The sequence below is a fragment of the Grus americana genome, chromosome 10 (genome assembly GCF_028858705.1).
Source record: "Grus americana isolate bGruAme1 chromosome 10, bGruAme1.mat, whole genome shotgun sequence".
Taxonomy (NCBI): domain Eukaryota; kingdom Metazoa; phylum Chordata; class Aves; order Gruiformes; family Gruidae; genus Grus; species Grus americana.
Window position 1 is genome coordinate 9,300,600 of NC_072861.1, and position 18,619 is coordinate 9,319,218.

The following is an 18,619-nucleotide window of genomic DNA, read 5'->3' on the forward strand; positions in this document are numbered from 1 at the left end:
CCATATTGGTAAAGAAATTCAAGGAATCATTAACACTGTTTCTCCCAAAAAGCTAAGTATTCTGGCATTCTCTCTTTTTCTGAGCCATCCAAGGAAAGAAGGGGAAACCTTACCTACAAACAGGGCAAGCTGCATTACCTAAGACTGATGTAAAAGCTAAACTAAAAACGAAAGCTTTATTATTCAACAGAAAGTTATTCTACTCGTTCAAGAAAAGCAAGGGGAAAAGGGGACAAAATGCTTCGGTTGTGCTCTCCACAATAAGTTTTAGCTGCCTGAATGTCTTTAAAAAAAAAGCTTTTGAGAAACGACTGCCTTGAATATTTGTACTTAAAGAAAAAAAAAACCTCCATTGTGTATGGATTTCCTGTCTTACTATTGCCAATAATTAAACTTGATGTACTTTCAAAGATCAAGACAAAACCACTTCTATATTTTAGGAGAGAAAAAGTAAAATGCTTTTCCAAGTATGTTACAATTACAACATTTGCTACGCATTTACATTAAATTAAATGTGGGAGATAGCCTCTGAGGAGCTTGCAAAATTATACAATTCAGAAGTTTTAAGATGCTTTTAAAAACAAAAACTCTAAAGTGTCACTAAAATGCAAGGTGTCACTTTGACTCTCAAAGTAACGGCTCTGAAAATGTAAGAGGCAAACGGGCAATGTTACTGCACAATTTCAAGCAACTACTTAACTCCTCTACTGGCATTCTAAAAATTTATTTTCTTTAACCTTAACTAAAAACACAAATCTCACTTTGGTGTATTCATAAATACAAAAATATCACTTCATTGTATTCACAGAAAATAATCATACATAAAAAAGAACAAAACACATTATCAAAAAGTTACTTTAGTTTCTCTTTTGTAAGTAGTAATAAATATACCCTTTACAAGAATGATACAAAGTATCCATTAAAAAAATTTCACTGATTTCCTATTACAGGAACAGCTTAAAAGTCTCTGAAAACAGCCATTAGGTGGACCTCAAAAGACACTGAAGCCACAAAATACATGCAACATATAAGTACATTTACTTGTTTTCCAGATGCACTGATAAAGGTTCAACATGAGAGAATTCTATTTGTCAAGACTTTGACAACTACACAGTACTAGAAAACTGTATTAGCCTTACATTTTCCTTAAGAACTGCATTTTAAAATATATCCTTGAGTCAGAAGTATTTCATTATTTGGCATTTTACTTGTTTTTCTCTTTCATACAGCGGCTAGGAAATCCTTAAATTGAACAGGTAGGTTTGATTTTATCAAACAAAAACAAAGTAGCCATTCATTTTTAACAAAACAGATAAACAGACAACTTGCATATCAGTACAACTAGAGATACATAATGCTTCACTGTATTGGGACGAGTAGTCTAAGGCACATAGCGGAAAACTGTGCTTAAAGTTAACAGAATGTGTTACAAAGTCACATCAAAACATCAAAACAGCACATCTCTATTTAATCTTAATTCTATTATGAGAATGAAAGATTACCATACATCGAGCACACGAAGACTAAGCTAAAACATCAAGAACTAGTTACATGAACTTTACATATCCTACCTGATCCACTGAACTGGCTGCTTCCTAGCGTAGTTGGTCTGGTTTTCCCACTGTTAACAGGTGGGGAAAACATCTGCAAAACAAGAAAAAAAAAGATGCTTTTAAATTGGCTTTGAAACTCTGCGATATTATTAATGTAAACTTTAAAAAGTTAATAGGAAAAAATTATTTGATTCATTTTTCTGTTAGAAAATAAACAGAATGTTGCAAGATTCGTGTTTAGACCTATAAAACCAATAAGCTAAAGTACTCCTTACAATTTATTAATACCACTAAAATCTCTTTTCTAAATGAGCAGAAACAACTTTAAAAAATAAAAGGATACCGGCTACTATAGCAATTTAAAATATTAATATATCTTAAATTTTACTACTCGAAATATATTTCTTTCTGATCTGTGAGTTTAAAGTCACTGAATAAAGACAGCTTTTGAGAGGCAGTAGTTTTCTATTATGTTTATAAACAAGTACATTTTTGAAATCTATTAAAAGTATCACACAGTAAACACCTATAATTTTCTAAGCCAAAATTACTGTACAAACTGTCAATGAGTAACCTCTGTTATTTACGAGTATTAAATTTTCTTTCAGTGTGTTAAAAAAAAAAAAGCCAAAGTAGCAGTGCCACACACCAGCTTAACAAACGTGAATTACTAGATTATGCCATCACTGGGTCAGCCTGATTTTAACCAGTTAAACCAATTGACCCAGCTGGTATTACAGTATTAAATCTGGAAGTCTAGACATTACATCAAAGTTCAGGTGTCCAACTTGGCTGAGACGGACCCAGCCGAGCCCTGCACGCTGCTGCCCCTACTCCTCAGTTCGCTTTACCACGCAGAAGTCACGCGAAGACCTCGGAGAATATCCTACCGCACTGAAGTCCAGCAAGTCGCTCAGTTCCTTGTCGGTTCCTATAGCGGCCATCCTCTGCTGCTGGGAATTCATCTTCCTCCGCTCACCTTCTAGGGCACAGGGAGAGAGGCACAGGCAGTACTTCCCCGCCGGGCTGGTGCCCAGCCCCGACACTGGGAGACCGGCCCTCGGCCAGGAAGGGCCTCTGGTACCTGCACCCCTGAGGCGGGGGAATCCCGGGGAGCCCCTCTTTACCGGGCGGACCGACGAAATCGGCAGCAGCCGCTTCCCCAAACTAACCAACTCTCCTTAAGTTTCCTCAGGCTCCCTTTTCTCCTCCATTCCGCTTCTCCCCCACCTCGAGCAAGGCGCAGACGCCGCGGCGGGGCCGCCGCCAGGAATTAGGTCCCCCCCAGGCAAGCGAAAGCAAATAAACAGCCGCGGCCCAGCGAAGTCCGGAGAATTAGCGAGAGATTAAGTGACTCGCTGCCTCTGCAACAATGGGGCTGACAAGCGGGGCTGGACGCGCCTCAGCAGAGCCGTCTCTGCCCCGGCATTATCGCCGCTCGGTCGGCCGCCCGCCTTCCCCGGCGGCGGCTCTCCTCATCCACCCACCCGCCCGCGGGCCGCGATCGTCGCTCCGCGCTCGGGACCGCGACGGGGCGGGAGCCGCCCCCGCGCACCGCACGCGCACACGCGGCGCGGGGCCGGGCGCGCGCGCCGCCACCGGGCGGGCGGAGGATGGGGGGGGGGGGGGGAGTGTGTGGAATGCGCGCGCGGCGGGGGGGAGTGCGCGCGCGCGGCGGGGGGTGTGGGGGCGGGAAGGAGGGGCGGTGGGGTCCGCGCCTTCCCTTGTGCCCGGCGGGCGCCGTGGGGGAGCGGCGGGGGCGCTGCCGCAGCCCCGCTCCCCTCCAAGTTTCGGAGCCGCCCGGCGCGCCGGGGCCGGGATGCGGCCGCCGCGATCCTTTATGAGCGCTGGGAGCCGCGCGGCTGGTAACGCGCTCTCCGAACGCAGCCCGCGGGGACTCGCTCCTGACCGGGGCCGGGCGCCGCCGCCCGCCCGAGGTCCACGGCCCGCCGCGCCGCCGGCGGAGACCCCCGCACGCACGCCCGGGCGGCCGGCCCCGGCTGCCGCCCCTCGGGTTCCTCAGCGGCGCCTCCTCCTCCTCCGCGGCCTCCCCGCCGCCCCCGCGGCGGCCCCCGGGCAGCCCCCCTCCCGCCCCGCCGCGGCCCCTTGCCCCTGGCCGCCGCCTCTGCCCCCGCGAGCGCCCAGCCGCCGCTTCCCTCCCCCCACCGCTCTCCCAACTTCTCCCGGCCCCTCGCCGCCCGCACTTACCTGCTGCCCCCCGTAGGCTCCGGTGACCAGGGCCGGGCCGGCGGCGACGGGCGGGCCGCGGGCTGGCTGGGAGGCGACAAGCCGAGCGCTCCCCCCCCCCCGCTGGAAGGAACTTGTGGGTTTCCCTCAGGCAGACATTTTTTTGCTTACAGAGCCTCAGCACCACGTTCACGGCTCCAGCTCCGTATCCCTCCGCGCCGAGCGCCGCCACGGCCTTAACCCTTGACGCGCCGCGCCGCTACCGGCCAGGAGGCGCCGCCGCGCTGCCGGTGGCCCCACGGGCTCCCCTTGGAGCCGCCCCGGCACCCGCCTCATCCCCGGGCGCCGCGCCGAGACCCCCCAGCCCGGGGGGGGGGGGTGGCGGCAGGGCCGGGCCCGGGCCCAGGGGCCGCCCGCACCGCCGCGCAGGAGCCCGGCGGGCGGGTGGCGGCGGCGCGGCGAGAAGCGGGACCCATCGGCCCTGGCCCGCTTAGGGACACCGCAACGGGCACCCGCAAAAACACGCGCCGCGCGGGAACGGACACACACACACACACACCCCCCACCCGCGCTCCAACTCATCAAACTGCCGGCACAAACCTCGACACGCAGCACTGACAGCAATGGACGTGCCCCAAAATATATTACCACACTCACCCTGAATCCACGTACCCTAAAATAAGCCTAAATACTTTTCGTATGTCAATATACAATCTTACTTTGCAAAATAAAATTGCATATGAACTACATCAAGCTTTAAACATTCATTAGCAGTCTCCTCTTACATATAATTAAAACTGTAACATGTCAAAGCATAAAAATATGTATTTTAATGTAAGAACACACATTCAGATAAACTCTGCTGTTCTCTGGAAGAGGTGATGCTAAAGGTGAATCAGCCCAGCGGTTTCCGTGCAGGAATGGGAACCAGCATGCAAAGAACCTGCGCCCTCATATGGGTCCTGCCACTGCTAGAGACAAACCGCTCTTTTGTGCTCCATCTCCTTCTCATGAAGCAGCACTACCAGCCTGTCCTGCTGGGAAGTTTATTTCATGTTTGTGAGCTGCTCAGTTAGACCCGTGTAACGGCCTAGGGAGAGCGCACGGCGCTTCCTAACGCCACGGAGCGTGACACCACTGCTGCGTTGCACACGCATCTCCCAAGCCTGCAGAGCCCCCAGGTGGCACCTCCCTGCCACCACCTGGGGCTCGGCCTGCTCTGACCCTGCCTACCGAGGGCTACCTGCTCTTCCTCTGGAAGGGAGAATTCAAAAATTGTCATCTCCGCAGCTACCGGCACATTACTCTTTTGGAGCAAGGGGACCTATAAAACACAAGGACAATGAAAAAGGATCCTTAAAATCCTGGAGAACCTAAAATGCACCAGGAAGATAGTAAGCACAGTGAGGAAGGGCAGGCTGTGCAGAGGAGCGGTCATCCCTCATGGGCTGCTGCCTGGCAGTGCCCCAGCTCTGGAAAGCAGCTGGCTGCACAGAGGATTCTCCAGCCCCATGCCCATCCCTTCCAACTCAACACTTCCCACCCCCAGATCCCACCTGTGACATCTTCCAGAGGAAGGGGAGGGTGACAACAAACTTACCACCCCCAGGAAAAGACAAACTGGAGATTCTGGACCCTTAAAACATTCTCCTCCATTTTTCTCCCATGTATGCCATGTACTGGATGATCATCTGGCCTTGTGATTCTATGAATATTCATATATTTGCCACTTAGAAATGCAGGAAGCAATTTGTATTAAAATATCCACACAATGACTTCCATTCTCTGTGCCCTTGAGGAACTTAAATATGTACTTTTTCCCTTTGAAGTATAAATAAAACTTCATTTTAGAGGAAAGCACCCAGTGAGAGAGATCATTATACATTTCATGACGAATGGCCTTCAACGCATTTTAGTTACAAGGAAGATCCTCTGTTTAGATACTGCAAAAATAATGTTGTTCCTCTTTTTTTACCCATACTAGTAGAGTACCAGTTAGTACAGCCGCAACACAGATAAGCATTGATTAGAAAACTGACTACATCTAAAGAAGGTGGAAGCAATAATGCTAACAATTGTTTGTACTGATGTGTAATTGTATTAAAATTAAAACTTAATTTCAAATACAATACTTTTTATTTGCCCTTTGACCTAAGGTTTTAAGGTTCACATTCGTAGGCTTTTATTTGCAGCTAGAAACTTCGAGTGGAAGATGATATATCCACATAATCCATGACATCAGGTTTAAAGATACACAAAATACCGTAAGATAGTCCATTTGGTCCACAATGACACATCACTTTCTCAAGCCGGTGCTGGCAGTAAATGTGCTCGTTACCAAAAGTCACATCACAGCAGCCATGCTTCAGCATTACATCCCTATGGGTTGACTGTCCTCTTCGAAAAACTTCATTTCCAGGCACCTGTAGAAAAATGACCAGAACATAAATAAAGTTTCCAGAAATTATGCCAGACAACTTAGCAAGTACCCAAAGCCTCAGGGAAGTTATGGTTTGGTCCAAAATATACTGTGAGTCTGACCTAAAGGAGATTGCTCTGGGGAGCCAAAATTGTAATGAGTTGGCCGATTCAGAAATTTCAAAAGAAACTCATGCAGGTAACTTGACTAAAACTGTTGTGAAACATCAGTAACTATCACATCCTATATTACAATAAAATTCTAAAAAGAGATTTAACCTAACGTTTCCCAAGTACTGAACATCATCTGCCACATTGGTGAGATTTGAATCTTTAACCTATTCAGATTTGTACTGGTTTCAGCTGAGATAGTGTTAATTTTCTTTCTAGTAGCTGGTTAGTTGCTGGCTGTGGTTAAACCAGGACAAGTTTTTAACCCCTCTTCATGTAACACTGATCAGAATTAAGATGTGCACTCAAAACATTCAGGCACCATATTCTATGTCCATGTAATTGTGTCTTTCACCTGTTCTCAGAATCTCCAACCCCTTTCCCAAGCTGCTACTTACTTAGTATCCTTTCATCTCTGCCACTCTCTATAAATTCTTCCTGTTCACTGCAAAGACAGGAATTCAAAAGGAGAAAAGCAAAAAAAAGCATCGCATATCCCTACCCTGTCATGGTCAGTCACAGAAAATGAAACAGAAAACAATGTGGTCAACATTTAAAAAAAACACCAACAAAAAACCCAAAACAAACAAACTCTCTGCTTTTAGCTATTTAGAGATCTTTATGAGAATGTATGACTGAGTAAGACTTTATAAACATTTTAAAACATTTGAAGAAATAGGTATCTGAAACCTGGTTCAGACAATTACAAGAGTTTTCCATTTGCAACAAAGAAAATACTTCAGTTTCATTCCTGCTGCAATCCCTAGTTATGGTTCCTTCCTTACATATGTGCAAATGCAGCAAACATACTACACAAATCATATAAAAATGAAAAACTTCCAGCTTTGCTGTGACACAACAGTACCTTCTTTGTACATTACAAAGAAAGCTGAAATGCTACTGTCTTCTGCAACTGTTACACCCTTCCCCCCCCCCCTTCTTTAAAAATAAAAGGTCTTCATTACCCACAGAGCAACGGATCAGATGGATAGCACAGGAATATAGAAGCAATCATAAATACCAATCTTTTTGCTAGTGATTTTGTCAGCAAGGACTCCAGCAAGCAGGGCTGAATTCCTGAAGAAGCTTTCCCTATCATATTATCATCGGTGAATTTTCTATCAAGACAAATGAATTTATTAGTCTCGTGGATAAATAGCCTTTCCTTAGAGAAATCTTAGGTCTGTCATGGAGTAATGCAACTAATAGGCAGGTAAACCCATGCACACAAAGTAATCAGTGAACTCCAGTCTCTGACAGAGCATACAACACAACTGTAAATCTTTATGGTAACAGCCCTGACAGCTGATCTACCAACATCAATACGGTCAGCTACCAACCATAGCAATCAGAGAACTGCTAGTTGCCAGATGGCGATGGCAACATTCTTCCGTATGCTTCAACGTGACCATGAAAATGAAGAATTACATACAGGACATAAAAAAATTAAGAGGAATATAAAAACCAAATCATTTGAGCACAAACACCTGAAAATAATCACACTTGTATGCTGTTTCCACAGCCTTCATGAATTGCTTTCTACCCACTCTTTAAAGGTAGAATACATACAGCAGACAGCTGTTGTGCATTCAGGGATGTGAGAAAACGTATTCCGTATTACTATTTAATGTATCATGCCTGTGTGAATAAAATCATTACACTTGCATGTCTCCTCTTAGTTTATTTATTCTTAATTTTACACACACTGAATTAATCCACCACCACTACCCCCCAAACTGTACAAGCGCCTAGGGTGTTCCCCGACAGAGCATTTGACCCAGGATGGAGTTTTCACCAGAATGGCTCCTTTAAATCAACACGTATGTGCTCAGCCTGCATCCACAACCAGCAATGTATCCATGATAAATGCTATTGCTCAGCAAATACGTAACCTTGGAGAGAAGTCAGCAGTCTTTCCTGCTCCAGTTTGGTTTTGTGTTTTGGTTTTTTTTTTTAAATGAATTTCCACCCTCACCTAAACCACTGAATCCTTTCTGCTGCTTCCAGTAGCCTTCCCAGTACAGACAGCAATGCGCATTTGGACTCGCAATAAGGAGAATACAACCTTGTTTCCTGCAACTAGCATGGATAAAGCAATTCCATTTTCTCACTGACTTGTTCCTGGGGTCACCTGGAATCTGACTCAAGCCAATCAAATTAAATTGAAAGATTTTTGTTGTCATGCATGTAACTTTTGGATGATGCTCTTGGGGAGGCACTTTGTTCTTCCTACAGCTCTTCTTCCAAAGCAGACTTAGGTAAAAGTATCCTACAAATAAGCTTACAGCTGTATTCGTATGACCAAGCCTCACGATCACGCAGTGCTTGCTGTTATCAGTACAGCCCATCTTACAGATAACTGAATTTGCTGCCTCACTTGCTGCCTGCTATATTTACCTTGCGGTAATTAAAATTATATAACATATACATTATGTAACATAGTCTACAATAGGAAAGATTTAGAACATTTGCAGGAGGCTATCATGGCGCAACCTCTCCCCAAACAGTATTGCTTATGAGGGGACCTGAGCGATCACGCAGGTTGACTACTGTGAAGTCAAAACCTGTTTCTGTGGAGGTACTAACAGCTATACTTCATATGTTACTGTTGCCGACAAAGCGTTCACTGACAAGTACTTCTGGCTGAGCGAGAAATAGGTGAAAGCTTTAGCTTGCCCTAAGGGACGATCTTCACAAGAGGAGGAATTCTTACAAAAGTATAAAGTTGACTGGGTGGAAGGAGGAGGGGAAAAAAAAAAAACCAAAAAGCCAGTGATTAAAAGGAGAAGTCACGGCGGAAGGGCCCCGTAGGAGGTGGCCTCTCCCGTCCCCGCTCACGGCAGCAGGGCCGGGCCCTGCATAGCGGGGCCTCCCGCCGGCCGTGACCGCGGCCACAGACGTCGGCGCCGGCAACGCCGCTCGGCGGGCTGGCGGGACCGGCGCCCGCGGGGCAGATGAATGCGGATAGCGGGGCGAGGGCCGCTGACAGGCGCGGAAAGTTGCGCCCGCGCCCCCCCTCCCCGGCGGGTCCCTTGGGCGGAGCCGCCCCAGCACCGCAGAGCCCAGTGAACACCGCGCCGGCCCGGCGGCGGAGCCCCGCGAGCAAGGCGGCGGCGCCTCGGGGCGCGCAGAGTGCGACCCGCCCCCAGCACCGCCCTGGACGCACCGAGTCTCGCTTCCCCGGGGCCGGCCGCCGCGGTGCGGGCGAGGCGGCAGACCGAAGTTGGCCGTGCCCGGCCGGCCCCCTCCCCTGCCCGGCTCCACAGCCCCGTGCGCACCGCCACCCCTCAGCGGGGCCGGCGGCGGGGCGGCACCCTCTACCCATCGGCCTAGGGCGGCCCCGCTCCCCGCCGCGACGGCCGAAAGTTGTAGGGGGCCAAACAATGCGGAGAGGACTATTTGTCCTTCCGCCGGCCGGCTGTGACGGGAGGGGGTGGTGCGGGACGCCGCCGAGCGGGAGGGGCCAGGGGCCGCTCTTCGCCTCAGGCTCCCGGGGCGGGGCGGAGCGGCTGACCCCTCCCCGGGGCCGGTTATGAAACCCGAGGGAGCCCGGCCCGGGCCCGGGCCCGGCCCCGGCTCGGGGCGCGCTGAAGGCCCTTGCGGGAGCCGCGTTCAGGCGCGGAACAGCGCTATATCCGGTCCCGGTACCACCGCCCTGCGCTTCGGCTCCCGCTGTGGGGCTGGCAGAGCGGCAGCACGCGAAATGGCGCGTCCCTGCACGGAGGCGGAGGGGGGAAGACATCCGATGTCCCCTGTTCCCTGCTGCCGTCCTGCCGCCTCCTCAAGAACGAAGCCCTGCGCCCCGCCCGGCAGCCCTCGGGCTCCCCGCCCTGCTCCCCGCCAGCAGTTAAAGACGAGCATAAGGTCTCCATAGGAGCGCAGCGCAGCGCAGCTCGCGGGCCATGTGCGACCTGCAAAACTTCCGATCTTGCTGCTCGTAGTTCTAGAAATGAACCTGAACATCATCCCTGGCAAAGTAAACAGTTTAAATCAAAAAGTGACTTCAAATTCACACAGGAGGTGGTTTGGGTACTTATGTTGTTTAAGCCATCCTTTCTTCAGTTAGCTAAAAACAATTAACAAGTTTAAGCTAAAAGCAGCATAATGTTTTCTTGCTTTTACAGTACCTTGCTACTTAAAGGGAAATAAGTAGTCACAGGAGATTTACACTAGCTTAGTAAAACTAATCTAAACGTGTACTGTCTTCAAAGGTGACTTAAAATCATAACGACATAAAGCTTAATTTAAATAAACACCTGAACATATTCCCAAATAAAGCATTCATTAAATCAAAAGCAGATTGATATCCCTGGAAAAAAAAGTTGTTCTTTTCAGTGTATCTCAACCCTTCTGTTTGGGCACCCTCAGCATGGCCACACCAATTCTTTCTCAGAGGTGAGTACCACCTCGGCACTGAAGAGCTATCAGGGGCCAGCAGGCAGGCTGTGGGGACACAGACTCCTGGCAGAAGCAGCATGGGTGCTGTGCTGCTGCACCACTTTGAATCACTTCATTTTAAGAAAATTAATTTATAAACACAGAAGATACAGATTACAACAAAGAATCACGCAACTGAGACTATAAAAGGAAGTTATTTTCAGTGAGGAAATTAATACAACGTTTCCTATGTAAACTATATGCCCATCACTACAAATTTTTATGATCCATTGCATCATGCAGTTCAATGTGAGCAGTTTTGAAACATCCCTAGGATAAACATTACTGCTGAAAGCAACTGGGGCAAAGCATCTTTCACCAAAAAGGTGTTTCACGCTGAAAGATGTTGGCTAGATAGTCAGAATGGAGTTAATTTGCAGAGAGGATAAAGCATGAGTATCACCATTTTTAGCCTCGTTTCCTAGGGAAATCACTTGCAGACAACCACACTGTGTTCATGTAGATGGATGCCTTAATAAATCATAAACTTATTTCACGCACATTTAATGGAAACAGGGATTAAAGCAGAAAAAAAGAAGATTGAGTTGGTATACCTACTGAAGAAAAGACTAGTTGAGGTCGATCCTTGTTGGCAACCAAGGAACCCAGACATAGGATGCAAAGCCAGGGGAAGGTAACTTTAGGTAGTTTCCCTTCTGGCAGAACAATTTCTAGTATTCTGCCTGCCACGGGGAGCTGGAACCAGCAATCTGTTTTACACAGACCTTTTTGAACATTTCCCCATCTCCTAAGTTTCACAGGAGCCAGGAAATAATTGCTTTAATGTAACCAAAAGCCATATAACCCACAGATAATGTTTTCCATTCTAAAACTGCTTGAAAGAATGTAACTGAAGTCTGGCTACAGCCATTCATCAGTCAGTCCCAGATGGGCTTCTCATGCATGAGATTCCCACTGAAGACTAATTCCCTCCTTGGCACTGAAGGGAACAGGTTCTCTCCCTCACACAACTAATGGACTGTCAGATGATGCATTCTGGGGAACTGAGGGATGACAGAACACCAAATTTACAGAGGAAAATCGCAGCTTGGAACAACAGTAGGAACTCTTTATACCAAGCACATCTAGAACTACACTTCAGATTACACTAAACAAAGTTTCATTTCCTAAATCAGTGGAGTGATAATACATAGGGGTAAGCATTGTTTTCTGTCATTGCTTTGGGGTCGTCTTAAGGTTTTAGTAAGAAAAAAAATCTTAAAATTAAGCTCTATTTTGAAGACTGCTGCAGCCTCGTCTTAGGTGAACTCTCATATGAAGAAAATTGTGAACATTCAAGTAGTTCCCTCCTCATATGTTATCATGATTATTTACAACAACATTATCTGCAGAGCACATCAGATTAATTTTCATTTGGACATACAATTGTGAGTAGTCTCCTTGTCATATGTATTTATAGTTTCATTCTAATATAAATATTTCTGTTAGAAATAAGGGACAGTCTTGCAAATGCTCTGTTCGTAGAACTATCGACTAACTACATTTAATGTTCTTTTTATGTGAATCATTTAGGATTGAGCTCCACAAAATACCTCTCACCCCCCATAATTTGCCCTTCTATGGCTCTTAACATAGTAAAACCTGGAGGAGTTGACTCAATTCCTGAAGATACTTGGTTATCTAAGGTCCAGAAAATCCTGGTTATCTGACTGGAAAAAAAACCAAACAGTTTCACAAATAATAAAGTGACAGGATTACTGTGTATAGCATATTGCTGTTTTGACCATAAAGTGTTTCCATGACAGACACGCAAATATTCAAGGCCAGGTGATTTCAACAATGGTACCCATGCTTTTGATGAACTAGTTTGTATTATCTCATCTGATCTCTTTTATCATATGTAGATGAGACTTCTTATATATTCACATGGTTTTAACTTTGTCACATGCAGATACTTACTGCAACTACAGTTTCCAGATGCTACAGAATAGTGCAGCATCCTAGAATGTGTCCAGCAAGAATTTTATGAGTTTGCACTCAAACTAGAAACTAACATTGAAAATTATGCATGTTCTACCATGTAGTAGGTAGTTCCAGACAGGTCTCAAGTCTAGAGCTAAAGTACACTTCAAAGAAAGTGAATTTTTTAGGTTTAATTTTACCTTTCTTTTTTTGGGGGGAGGGAAGGGTTTACTTTCTAAACAGCATATTTATGCTTTCAGTTTTTCTGTGCTTATACAGCACTAGTTATAACTTCCAGAGCTATCACACATCACAGGTAATTCTACCCCACCTGCAGGTCCTGGAGAGCTGGCTTGTTTCAAACAGGGGCTTCTGAATGAAATATGATCTTTAATCAAGTTTCAATGGCTTCTAAGAACAGAGAACATAAGAAAGGCCATGCTGCTCAGACCAACGGTCTACCTAGCCCAGTAGCCTATCTCCAAAACAACCACCCAGTATAGTGTCTATTCTTTTCAGTCTGATCTCTCCTATCTTCTCAATGTAGCGACTACACAATGGGATTCTGAAGAGTGGATATGGGTTTGGCCCTGTGCCCATTCCTGGTATTGCATTGCTTCCAGAGTAATGAGAAAGAACAATCAGTAGCTGGTATGGGACGCTCAGGGCAGTATATAAGAACCAAGCATGAGCAGAGTCATGCTCTACCTGGCATATCCCCCCTTCTGCCAATTAGAAATTTAAGAATTTCTCAAGCAAGAAGTTGCATTTGATTACTGTTCTTAATGGCTATTGAGGGCTTATCCTTTATTAATTTCTTTGGTTCATGTTGAACTGTTTTAACTACTCAGCATTTGTACACGTAGAGATCATGAAAAGGAGTCAGGAAGTAATGAAACTTTTTAATACTGTCAATGGGGCAAACACATCCCAAGAGGGCAACTCTTGGAAAGTCAGTAAAGGAGATCCAAGTCTTGAGGGGGAAGACTTGTATTTGTTCTCCATTGAATACAGGATAAATATACCCCCATTGAAAGCTCTACGGGCCAAGCTTGATTTCTGATAAAATCTGAGATTTTAGTCATTTTCCATTCCCTACCTCACCTTACCTCTAGTTGTAAAATTAAGGTTTTACAATATGGAAGATACTGTGATTAGCCCAGCGTTTCACGGTTGGTTTGCTACTATATGCAAACTACTGCCTCGTGATTGCTGGGCAGACCAAGCAAAATGGTTAAAGGTCAGTCTCTCTCCGCATTTGCCTTAGTAGGACTCAGGGCCCCAGATTCTTATTGTCATGAAACTTGTAGGGATTTAGTATCTTTGAGTCAAGCATCCTCTGTTAAATTGAATTAAAATTGGAAAATACATTTAAAAGTTACTGGAAAGACAGACAGATTAACTGGCAGTGCAACACAAACATATCTTCCATAAAGAGAAAACAGAATAAAAGCAGTTATAAAAGGTACTTTGCATAATATTGTTCTGATTGAAGTCAATGGATATGAAGCTGTTGGCTCCAAAGGAGGACCAAAGGCTAGCCTGTCTAGTGTCCCTTTGATAGCATTTCCAGCACAAACATTACAGCCTGTCAAAATAATTCATATTACATGTGGAAATTTTTCATTAAGTTCCATAAGAAAAAATGTTATTTCAAAGTTGAGATATTTTTATTTCTAACGTTGTTTTGTATTAATCCTCTGTTTTTCAAACTGCAGAAAAAATTCAGATTATTTGTATAGCTCAAGGCAATTCCAAAGTTAATGTTCATTGCTGATGGTGATTGAAGTGATGGTTATTAGAGACCTGAGCAGCTGCATTGCCATCAGGGTCCTGGCTCAGAACTGAAAATTGAGGGGTTGCTGAGCCCAAGCTGAAATTCAGAACATGCTTTTATCTCTGGGAGACAAGAATTATGATACAGTTTGCAAATTTTTTTCAATGTCAGACTCAGTTTAAAGTTTTTGAAAGGCTACTATTGCATAAATAAGTTTGAATGCTGCCTTCCACTTCATAGCTTTAAATATTACAACCTCTTCTTAATTTTAGTGTTAAGGGAAATATTTTAGCAGCACAAATAAAAGACTTGCAGCAGAATCTTGCTCTCCTGAATCATCTCAAAGTTTTAGGTTTCTCTTTAGTAGAGCTATGATTTTTCTCTCTGGGCTTTCAACTTTGCCAATAATCGAGTAGCTTTGCGTAGGTCGGTTTAATTTTCTTTATCTCAGTTGCCTCACATATAAAATGAAAGTAGACAATAAGCTCTCTTAAAGGGTTGCCAAGAGGAGCTAAACTATAAGATCTTCAAATGAAACACATAGTAAAAAAGCTTTTAAATAATTTAACATTTAAAACTAGAAGAGGGTAATATTCTGTATACCTATACAACTGTATTTTTATTTTGGATTCTAGAATAGATGTACATAGGAAAAAAACCCTTAGGTAATGCATACAAGTTACCACTACAGATATACTACCTTCATTTAAAAAAGCTAATAATGTTCATCTAAAAAACCTCATTATGGCTATTTCATACACAAAAACTTAAAGAGACACTGTCCTACAACTTATTTAAGTATCTTTTCAAATTTTATGATAAATATATTCAAAAATTACTGCCTGGAGATGCACTACTAGAATGTATACATATAACCTGCATTTCCTAACAGCTGTACAATACCTAAAAAACATCTTAAGATTCTATTACCTGTGAAAACAAGGATTTTTCTAAATAATTTTTTGTATGCAGAGACCATAAATTTAACTTTCTATGTAAAACTCCACTCAATTTCTCTGATCGTGTTTTAAAATATGTATTAATTTCAATAGGAAATAGTTTCTATGGTTACACCTTCTACCTGATATTATAAAAACACTGTAAAATATACATAGCAACTCAGTATCAATACAGCCTTTAAACTCTCCTTAAATCAAATAATAAAAGAAGATTTATAACAATATCAATTAAGTGAGACCTGCTTGTTGGGGGGACGTCTTGTTTGTTGGGTATTTTTGGTTTTATGCTGCAGCTTGCATTTATGGTGGTAAAGCTGGAATGGTAAAATAGCATGAGAACATGAATTATCCCATGATCTTGTGATCCCATGATTCTTCATATTCATGGGTTTAACAATTCTTTTAAGCCCTCATACCAGCAGAGATTGAGCATGAAAAAGATAGAACTTTCTCACAGAGGACAGAATGATGATGCCTCTGACCTACAGTCAGCCTTTAGAAAGGTTAGCAATGAAATATCAGATAGTGTCTCAGATATAGAAAAAAAAATCAAAACAATTTGTTTAGCATGATAGAAAGCCAAATTAAAACTAGGACAGAAAGCTTTTGGGGGGATAGACACATGGTAAATAAAAGTGGCTGCTGCCACTGCCACCCTGCAGGGCCTTACAAGATATCATAGAATGTGTCAATGTGATTTATTTTTACAAATTATTCCTATGGGCATTATGTATGTATTCTGTGAAGAATAAAAGTAGTTTCTTTAGCAATACTACATTAAGAATCCCCATAATGTTACAGTTTTATTTTATAAAATAAAAGGTCCCACTCACCGAAAATAAATCAGTATAATAGAATAAATATTGTATACAAATTCCATCACAGAACAATTCTGTGGCTGAATATATTTTTAAAAGCCAATGAAGTTAGAAATGAAAGAGATGAGGCAAAAATATTTTCCAATTCTGAAGCAATATACTCAGAGACATATTTCCTGTATTGTAGGACTTAATTTTCCTAATTATATCTGTTAGCCCTTCAAGAACTTACAAAGTGGTTCCCTCTGTTGCCCACTTTTTTTTTTAAAGAGGTTACCAATCTGTCGATTGCCTGTAGAGGCACCAGTTTCAGAAGAATCTGTAATTTCAACTCACAATGAGCAAGACTGTAATTATCTCAAAAACATTATTTCTGGTGGGTTTTGTGTCTTTCTAATAATCCATACTGAAGGTCACACTACACTTGATATAGGATTACTAACTATATATGTTTCTATAATAATTAATCACAATAGAATAGAATACTTTTCTGTGCAGCGCAGTACAGAACAGAAGCTTCAATAAGTGTACAGCCTATTTGTTTCAGCATCAAAAGCATTCAATGAATGGCCTCTAGAGCCTTCCCTGATTACCTTCTTGGTTCTGATTCTAGTTACAAAATTTCCACCAGAGTACATGTATTTCTAAGTGTTGCTGATTTTGATGTAGGCAGTACTCCCTATACTTTCAGCCACCGCCATGTGGGAAAACCACGTGTGCAGGAAGACTGTCAGAATTCTCTTTTGCTAAAACCTTCGAGGACTAGCCTTGGCTGTTGACTATGGCTGATAGCCACGCTGAAGGGCTCAACTCTGAACTGTGCTCACTTTGTCAGATACAACCTCAATGTTTTCAAAGCTTTAGGCAACACAGGACGTTTCACTCCTGTGCATGAAAGGACATGAAAATATTCTATTTCCACTTTATACATAAAGCAAATTACTTCTAAATAAAAAATACCTCATTACATTCATTTTGAAGATTATTAGTTCATTCGATTTTGTGTATATGTAGATAACTACTGTCATCTTTTCATACTTTTATATTCCCTTTTTTTTTCCTTCCTGCCTCATAGTGTGTTGTGAGTAGGGTAAACTCTTAGTTTTTAGAGTTGTTTTGTCTTCATCATTAAATGCAAGTTGTTGTGGCAGACTACTTACACATGAGAGTGTAACTGCATTTGTGCATTAGTTATACACATATATATCTACATACATATTCACACATATATATGTTAACTATAGCACAAGGTACTTGAAAAATCAAGTTATAAAATAATTGTTAAAACCAATGTTATTTATTAAATAAGCATTTGTTTTTAACAGATGTCCCAGGTACTTATTTCAATATAAAGTCTCTTTAATATGGACTTAGTTACAGTTAAATGAGCTTCCTGAAAACACCCACGGACACAAAAGCAAGAAAAATGAGGAAAATTGATTCTGTCACATTCTAGAGGTAGTTATAAGGCAATTCATCACTTCAAAAGGGATTTCAAAAAGCTCATGAGTATTCAAGGCACCATGTATCAGAAAGGAAGTCAAGTTCATAAATGACTCACCAAACATTACAGGAGAAGGAAAATGATCCTGGATATCTTAGAGAACAGTGATTTATGTCCAAAGGCTGTTCCAGAATAACAAAGAATCTGGGGAATGAAAAAGCATGTGTAAATGTTCTCCTGTTTTCTCTACATGTGTAGCCTCATTATGTTATTAATAGCAAAAAAAAAAAAAACCAACCTACTAGCATAGAAATCATATCACAAAATCAACTTGTTCTGTGTTAGGGCCCTGAGTGCAGTTATAAGCTCTCTCAGTAATTGCTCTGACCAGCCTCACCTGAGGTCTCTCCACACCTTTGTCCAGTGACTCCATTTAAGGTCAGGCTGGGCCTTTTACTTCTTTCTTGAGCTGTATCTGATGTGTGTCTGCTGCTGACCCTGTTCCTGAGGTGCTGTAGTGCATCCTTTGATGGACCTTGGACCCCATCTTGCTTGATGATCACAGTACTACTGACAGGACCTGTTGCTGTTACCATCCTGCTCTGCTTGTTGTCTCCGGTGCCGTGGGACTGCGTCCTTGATGGTGAGGTCCTTGCCTAGTCTGCACTGTGGCCACCCCTTAGCTGCCAGCTCAACTTCCCTTAGGGACCAACTTTGCTGTTCCCTGACCTTGTGCTTAAACTGCATCCCTAAGGAGAGACATTGTGAAAAGAATTCTTGTAGTGTTAGAAATGTGGAAAGCTTGTAATTAAATAACTGAAGTCCTCATTCATGATGGAAGGGTAAGATGCAGCTAGACTGACGGGCCCCTTCCGGGCTTGTAGTTTGTTCCCAGTTCCTCAGGAACTCAGATAGCTTTGGAGTCTACACAG

General features: G+C 43.7%; 1 protein-coding gene and 1 long non-coding RNA gene across 17 annotated transcripts in view; both read right to left on the reverse strand.

Annotated features, from left to right (window-relative positions):
• Positions 1–4,030, reverse strand: part of TCF12 (transcription factor 12) — a 173,614-nt gene extending 169,584 nt beyond the window's left edge. For 2 of the 16 annotated variants that reach the window (XM_054836447.1, XM_054836445.1), the window contains exons 1-3: positions 3,762–4,018; positions 2,444–2,535; positions 1,572–1,644 (exon numbers count right to left, since the gene is read on the reverse strand). In XM_054836447.1, the coding sequence (XP_054692422.1) occupies positions 1,572–1,644; positions 2,444–2,518 (148 nt within the window). In that variant the 5' untranslated portion in view covers positions 2,519–2,535; positions 3,762–4,018. The other 14 variants (XM_054836451.1, XM_054836446.1, XM_054836455.1 and 11 more) reach the window with 14 other exon arrangements.
• A 1,352-nt stretch (positions 4,031–5,382) lies between these two features.
• LOC129210530 (uncharacterized) overlaps positions 5,383–18,619 on the reverse strand; it is a 38,043-nt gene continuing 24,806 nt past the window's right edge. Inside the window, exons 3-4 of the long non-coding RNA XR_008578563.1 lie at positions 17,805–17,891; positions 5,383–6,163 (exon numbers count right to left, since the gene is read on the reverse strand). This is a non-coding gene — a long non-coding RNA (uncharacterized LOC129210530). The remainder of the gene's footprint in view (positions 6,164–17,804; positions 17,892–18,619) is intronic.